At 23.2% G+C, this 7,707-nt stretch overlaps 1 protein-coding gene across 1 annotated transcript; it reads left to right on the top strand.

The window, feature by feature from the left end:
• The first annotated feature begins 5,818 nt into the window (after positions 1–5,818).
• LOC108342678 (uncharacterized) lies at positions 5,819–6,444 on the top strand. The gene is made up of 2 exons (XM_017580472.2): positions 5,819–5,946; positions 6,029–6,444. The coding sequence occupies exons 1-2, from the start codon at positions 5,860–5,862 to the stop codon at positions 6,326–6,328; spliced, it is 387 nt and encodes a 128-aa protein (XP_017435961.1). The 5' UTR covers positions 5,819–5,859; the 3' UTR covers positions 6,329–6,444.
• The last annotated feature ends 1,263 nt before the right edge of the window (positions 6,445–7,707 follow it).

Here is a 7,707-nt window from a genome sequence, read left to right as displayed (position 1 = left end):
TTTAAACAGATGAACATAAGAGAAGAATTCTTTGAGAAAAGTTAGAGAACTCTAGAAAAATAGTTTCTAGAGAGATGGTGTGTTTTAAAAATAATGATACTCACTTAGAACAAAACTATTAATATTAAAACCTTCTAATATTAAAATAGTCGAGTTTCATTATTTTTAAACTACTATCACTGCTAAAATATTATTTTCTAGGTCTTTACACTCAAAATATATTTGATGTAATATTTGTGCTCATTCAATTATTATATAATAATTATTTAAATACTTATTATTAAACTAAAGAACATTATTCTTGTTTTATATTTTAATATAATTTTAACTAAGTTAGCTGAAATATCAAAATATATCACGATATTTGGTATGAACTTAAAAAAGATATATTATTTCTTGTAGTTTTTTTCACCATTTAATGTTCAAACAATTTTCAATATAAAGTACAAATGGAAATAAACAAATGATTGACAAAAGAAAGTTATTGCGTATTAAAATTTTAAAAAAAATAATAAATAAAAAAGAGCGCATTTTTATATTAAAAGCGACAGCTATAAGATAGTATTTAGTATTAAATGTAATATTCTATTAAATGTAGTAAATATGTTTAATATCCTACGCAAGGAAACATAAATTATTAAATATTTTTTTTGTTACATTTAAAATTGAAACACATGATAATATACTATAAAATTATATCTGAATTAGTTGCTCAAATACTTATAATTAATAGTCTGCTCCTGAATATTATATTTAATATATGGGTTAAATATGTTTTTTAAAATTGGAATTAGTCTTTCTTCAAAATTTTAGACTAGTTTAATTTAGTTTTTTTAACCAAATTTTGTTAACTTTATTTGATTTTTAAATGTATTTTTTAGTAAATATTGAAGTAAAAGTGTGTCAAACGGTGTAAACAACTTAAATGATATCATGAAACGTACTTGAAATATCAAATAAACCTAACAAAATTTAGTTAAAAGAACTAAATTCACACATTTTTAAAGTTTGGAAACTAAATTATTCCAGAGTTTTGAAGAGAGACTAATTTCAATTTCCGCTGAAAGTTAAGGGACAAAAACATATTTAACCCTTAATATAATTATACAACTATATTTAATTTTAATATGTTAATTATGATATTTTTAGGGTTGATAAAGAGGACAATGGTTCACAGTTTGACCTGTCAGTACGTTAGAATTTGTTGAGTTGGATTGAAGTTTCCAATCCAATCCATTTTGATTTGTCTGTTTAACTATAGAGTGACACTCAAAGGTAAATTGATTTGTTTTTCTTTTTTATATTTTTAATAAAGAAAAATTTTAAAATAAATTTGCATATTATATTATTTTTAAAATGTAAATATATAATAATATTGTAGTTCAAATCATTAATATTTATAGATTAGGTTTTAATTATTAATTATAATATAATAATTTAAAATGTAGAAATAATAATTATTTTAATTTATTTAATTAGAGATTTATAACAGATTTTATAACAGATTTTAATACGAAGATCAACTTAGACCGTCTAAATTTTGACAAATTAATATCAAGGTCGATCAAAGGTAGACTGTCCTTATTTACCATCTCTAAATATTTTTTAAAATTATATATGTTTTAAATAATATTTAAATATTTCATTAGTTTTGTATAATAAAATATTAGACTATATTTATTAACTTTGACCTGAAATTTAATATAAAGTTTTTGAAATAATGTCACATTAATTATATGTATTAAATATTTATTTAAATATTAAATATTGTATTTCATTCACAATTGCTATTTAATATAACATTCATATAAATTAATATTTTTATGTACATATTAAATGATGCATTTATTACATTGATATATTTATTAGACTTAATAAATGTAATATACATTTAATAATATCTTTAATGTAATATATTATAAAATGCAATGTATTTATTACACTTAAACTTACTTCATTGATATAATTTAAAGAAATTTACTCTTCATTTTCTTTTTAATCTAAGAGTAAGCGATTCATTAAGTTATATATAGATAATATACTTAAAATTTATAATTTTATCATTGTCAATACTACAACAAAAATAATACATAATTTAATATAATTATAATTATAAAAGAAATTATATATTTAATAGGTTTTCTTTCATATTTTCTAATTCATCAATAATTAAATCAAAACTAAATTTTTTAATTATATTTATTTAATATAGATAATTATATTATATTTAAAAAATTTATTTTCTATTTTATTTTGCAATTTTGTTTTGATAATAATCATTAAAAAATCATATTCGTCAAGTATAATGTACTTTGTATGACAAGATTGATATAACTTAAAAATGTGGATAAATTTTTCAAATTTAAGTAATTAAGAACATTAATAGTAACATTAATAGTAATATGATAAAGTGGAAAATTTAATTTAATTTCCTATTAATATGATGATATATATTATCATCTTTATTAATGTTTTTAAATTCAATAGTTATTTAAATTTTATCTTTAAAAAATCAATTTTTTTTAAGACTTATACTTTAAAGTAAGAGAATATATTATATAATTTAAGAAATAATGTAGGAAAATTTTTTGGAGAAGCAAGATTAGGATGGTAAAAATAAAAATAAAAATTTAATTTATATTTTATTAAGTTATATTTAATTAAAATTAATTTATTTTATTAGGTTAAATTTAATTAAAATTAAATTTTAATTTATATTTAATTTAATGTATATTATATTATATATTTTTTTTTTAAGTTTTATTTAAATTTTAGGGTTAAATATGTTTTTAGTCCCTAAATTATCAAGCGATTTTGTTTTTAGTCCATCTTTCAAACTAAGGTACTTTTTGGTTCTTCTCCTTTAGGAAACCATAATTTTTCATCCTCAAAAATCAACGGCGTTAAAAAGAAGCTGAGCTGGCTAACGGTGAAGTGTCACGTTATTTTTTTTCTGACACTGAGTCTATATGTCCCTCACTGTTCGGTCACCATCATCATTCAGTCACCATCACCGTTCGGTCACCATCACCATTTAGTCGTCATAACCGTTCGGCCATTACCAATACCGTACGGTCACCATCACCATTCAATCACCATAATCGTTCGGTCATTAACAATACCGTTCAGTCATTACCGTACGGTGAGGGACAAATTGACTTAGTGTCAGAAAAAAAAATGACATGATACTCCACTGTTAGCCAGCTTAGCTTTTTTTTCCATGCCGTTGGTTTTTGAGGATGAAAAATTATGGTTTCCTAAAGGAGAAGGACCAAAAAGTACTTTAGTTTGAAAGAGGGACTAAAAACAAAATCGCTTGATAGTTTAGGGACTAAAAACATATTTAACCCTAAATTTTATTTTAAAAATTTATAAAAATATTTTTTTAAATATTTGCAAGTATCCATAGGTACTCGTAGGTTTTAAAACACCCACGGATATTTTGTAAACGGGTATTCAACGGGTAACAAAGCGAGTAAGAGGTGAATTTTTTTGTTATGGATCGGGTAGCAGGTAGGTCCTATATGTGCACAATCTTACCCATTGTCATCCTTAAGTGGGCCAAGGCCCCTTACTCATTAACCAATCTTCCACTTTGAAAAAAATGATTAAATATGTTTTTAGTCCTTAAATTTGGACACCAAATTAAAATTTGTCTTTGTTTAGAACTTTTGATACCTTTTAAACATTGTATTCCAATGTCCAAAAATGCCCTTGACATGTAAAAAGGAAATTAACATAGTATTGAATTAATAACACTATATTCATTATTTTTTTAAGTTTTAAAACTAAATTATATCAAAATTTAAAACATAAAAAAATTACATGTCACATTAAAATTTAGAGACTAAAGTCATAGGTATATTTATACAGGTCATTTCCTTTAAAATTCTTAGTTGTTTTAGAATTTACCAAAAAAACAAATGTTACTGTGTAGTTATGAATAAAATGCTATACATTGTTCTCTCCAAAAACTGAAATCAATCAAAATAATAATTAAAACTTAAAAACAACATTAATTTAAATTCAAAATTATTATTGAAAATCATAAAACAATTTATTTACTTATAATCTTTTATTTTTAATGGTGAATTCTTCCATTTTCCAAATCTTACAAAACATTTTTTTAATTAGTTAATATAAATATTCCTCGTTTACTTTAGTGAAACGGTTTCGATAAAAATTGTTTCTTGCAATTGCATTCATAAAAAATTATAATAGTAGCAACAAAATGTAATATGATATTATCAATGATATAGATCGCTTAAATTTGTTATTTGAAAACATTTTTCTGTTAGAGCAATAATTTAGAGTTTAATAACATAAAAACCGAATTATCATAAAAATTAATAAATTATCATACACGGAAGTATAAAATTAGATATTGTTGTAAAGTTATTTTTCATTTTATAAGAACATAATATTTTTCCTCTTATTTTAATAGCTAAATTTTAATTATAACTTTTAAATATTGAATTAAATATAATTTAAGTTTGCAATTTAGTTTGTGACTTTTTAATTAGACTAATTAAAATATATTCAAACTTCTCTATATCACATTCCAATCACTCCTTCATAATTGAAGTATAAGAAAAATTAGCCAATTTTTATGTTAATTAAAAAAGTTAATTAATATCACTTAACTATAATATTATTTGGTTTTTTCCTTTCTTAGAGTATGCTGGGTAGAAGAATTTAAGATGAAGTATAACAGTTGTCAAAATGGATTAGAACCTGAGGATCAATCTGGCCCACCACGAGTTTAGGCTGGGTTGGGTTGAAAAAAATGAAAATTTTTAAACGGGACAATTTTCAACCTGGCTCACCCAGGTTGAACCCATGGTAAGCCGAGTTGACTTACCATCTCACCTAATTTAATTTAATTATTTATTATTTTGTGTTTCAATATTATTAGTAAACATTATTTTATTGTATTGTAAATGGGAATAAAGAAAAAAATGTTTAAAGAGAGCAAAATATTATAGATTTATCCATTCAAGACTTTAACCTTATAAATGGATAAGTGACACAAAAATTATCAATATTATAAACTTATATTCACTTTTTGGTTTGCTTTTGGATTAATTTGAGTTGTATGTTATTTTTTTTTTATTTTGAATTGTCTTGTAGTTTAACATCATTTTAGAGTGAAATAATTTAAATTTTAATTACCAAAAAATTGTAATTTTTTTAAATTTAAAAAAAAACTTATAATTGATAATTTTTGTATTACTTTTCCATTTATAATATTAGAGTCTTGGATAGATAAATTTATAATATTTTTTTCTCTTGAAACATTTTTTTCTTTATCATCATCTACAATATAATAAAAAAATGCTAACTAACAATGTTGTAACACAAAATAATAAATAATTAAATTAAATTAAGTGGGTTGGTGAGTCAATCCACGGGTTCAACCCAGTGAGCAGGATTGAAAACTAGTTCATATAAAAAAGTTATATTTTTTTCAAACCCAACCCGGCTCAAATCCGTGGTAAGCTGGATTGACTCGCGGATTACGACTCATTTTGACAGCATTAATCTCAACTTTATTTATATTTGAGTTCGAATTTAAAGTTTTTAACAATTAAATTTGAGTGTAAATATAGATTTTTGTATATATGTTTGTCATTTTATATATTATGATATCTAAATGACTTTCTCACACTTTGTTTTATGGGGAAAGCAAATTTATTGAATGTGGCGAGCAATGAATGTTAATTATATAATTTAATAAAGAATATAATTATATCATAAACAATAGTAGTATAAATATGGATATCATGAAGCTTAGTGTGATATACCAAGCTTTCTGAAAGGTGCTTGTGTTCAGATACTCATATTCTGATTTTTCCTTCAATGGAAGTCTCAAACTTTTTTAGCTTCATAGTACATAACCCTGAAGCCCCACTTCCTTATCCATGGGAAAGAATTATAGATCTTCAGGTAATTTTATCACTGACAAGTCTTGAGTTTTTATATTGATACATTAAAATATTAATAATATTTTTTGTTGTTTTGATGACAGAGAAGAGTTGTTTATTACAAGAACAATGTGACTGAAGACTTGGTGTTTGATTCTAGGTCCTCTATCCATGTTGGAGGGGGAATCTACATGGATAACTCTCCATTATCAAGTTACATGAATAATCGCCATAGACATCTTGTTCATCAACTGATAAGAGCGTATCAACTTTCTGATGATGTGCCAAGAGTTTTTCTCTTTAGCATCGGTCGCCATGATTATGATAGACTTCTCTATCACATTGTGCAAGAATCAACCATTCAGTGTCCATCATGCAACATGACTATTAGGGGGCTTCCATAAGTTTCTTATCTATGTAATCTATGAGAATTAAATAAAAAGTGAGCTTTAGTGTGTTTTATCTTTTAATGCTGGAATATGAAGATATAAATTATATGTATTTCTATTAAAGAATAAAAGTGGATAGTTATTATGAATTTTAATCTTCATCTTAATGTTTCAACCTTCTTTTTATATGTTTTTGTGAAAGGATTGGAACACCCAAATGTTCTTAATTGATATTTTTGATTGATGATAAAAGAAATAATGAGTTTTAAGGAAGGAGTACAAGATTATTAGACAAAATGGTTGATAAACAAAATGGAAATTGAAACTTATTATAGACAAGAAAAACACAAAAAATTGAAAAACCAAATTTCAATTGTAATTAAATATCAAACATTTTAGATAATAGTTTTCCGTAGGAGACATGACCATTGTTGTAAAAATTAAAATTAGAAAAAAAAGTGTTTTAATGAGAAAAATTGTCATTATTTATTACAACTTTTATGACGAATTTATAATATTTGTCGTGAGTAGAGACACCAGACAGATGTGACTCACATCAATAAATTTTGAATACTATCAATTAAATTATGATAATACTTTCAACTTAAATTCTTAAGACAATATGTTATGGATTTTTTTTTCTATGTTGTTCTTCTTATTTATTTTTATTTAATTATTTAATGTAAAACTCCGACTAAAATTACAATTAGAAGACTTTCATAATTTTATTATCTATGTAATATTTGAGAATTAAATAAAAAATGAGCTTTAGTGTGTTTTACTTTTTAATGGTGGAATATGAAGAAATAAATTAAATATATTTCTATTAAAGATTGAGAATGGATAGTTATCATGAATGTTAAGGAATGATGATAAGATAACTGGAGAAGTTTGTCGATAAACAAATTAGATATTGAAAGCTATCGTAAATTGAAAATAATATCTCAATTATAATTTAGAGATTCAACTTCTTAATAAAAGTTTCAATAACTAGAGATATGATCATTGTTGTAAAACTTAAAATTAGCAAAAAAGTATTTTAATGAAAGAAACCGTCGTTATTTATGTCAACTTAAATGATGAATTAATAATATTTGTCGGAAAGTAGAGATATCAAAGAAATTTGATACTCGAGAGATTTGACTCGCACCAATAAGTTTTGAACAATATCAATTAAGTTATACAATATTTTTAACTTAAATTCTTAAGACGATAGTTTACGGGTATTTTTTTTCTTATATGTAGTTCTTCTTATTTGTTTTTATTTAATATGAAACTCCAACTAACATTACAATTATGAGACTTTCATAAATTTATTATCTATGTAATATTTGAGAATTAAACAAAAAAAAGAGTTTTAGTGTGTTTTAGTTTTTAATGGTAGAATATGAAGA

Source organism: Vigna angularis, chromosome 6, assembly GCF_016808095.1.
Source record: "Vigna angularis cultivar LongXiaoDou No.4 chromosome 6, ASM1680809v1, whole genome shotgun sequence".
Taxonomy (NCBI): Eukaryota; Viridiplantae; Streptophyta; class Magnoliopsida; order Fabales; family Fabaceae; genus Vigna; species Vigna angularis.
Note: the sequence above shows the minus strand (reverse complement) of the source record. Positions and strands in the feature narration are given on the sequence as shown.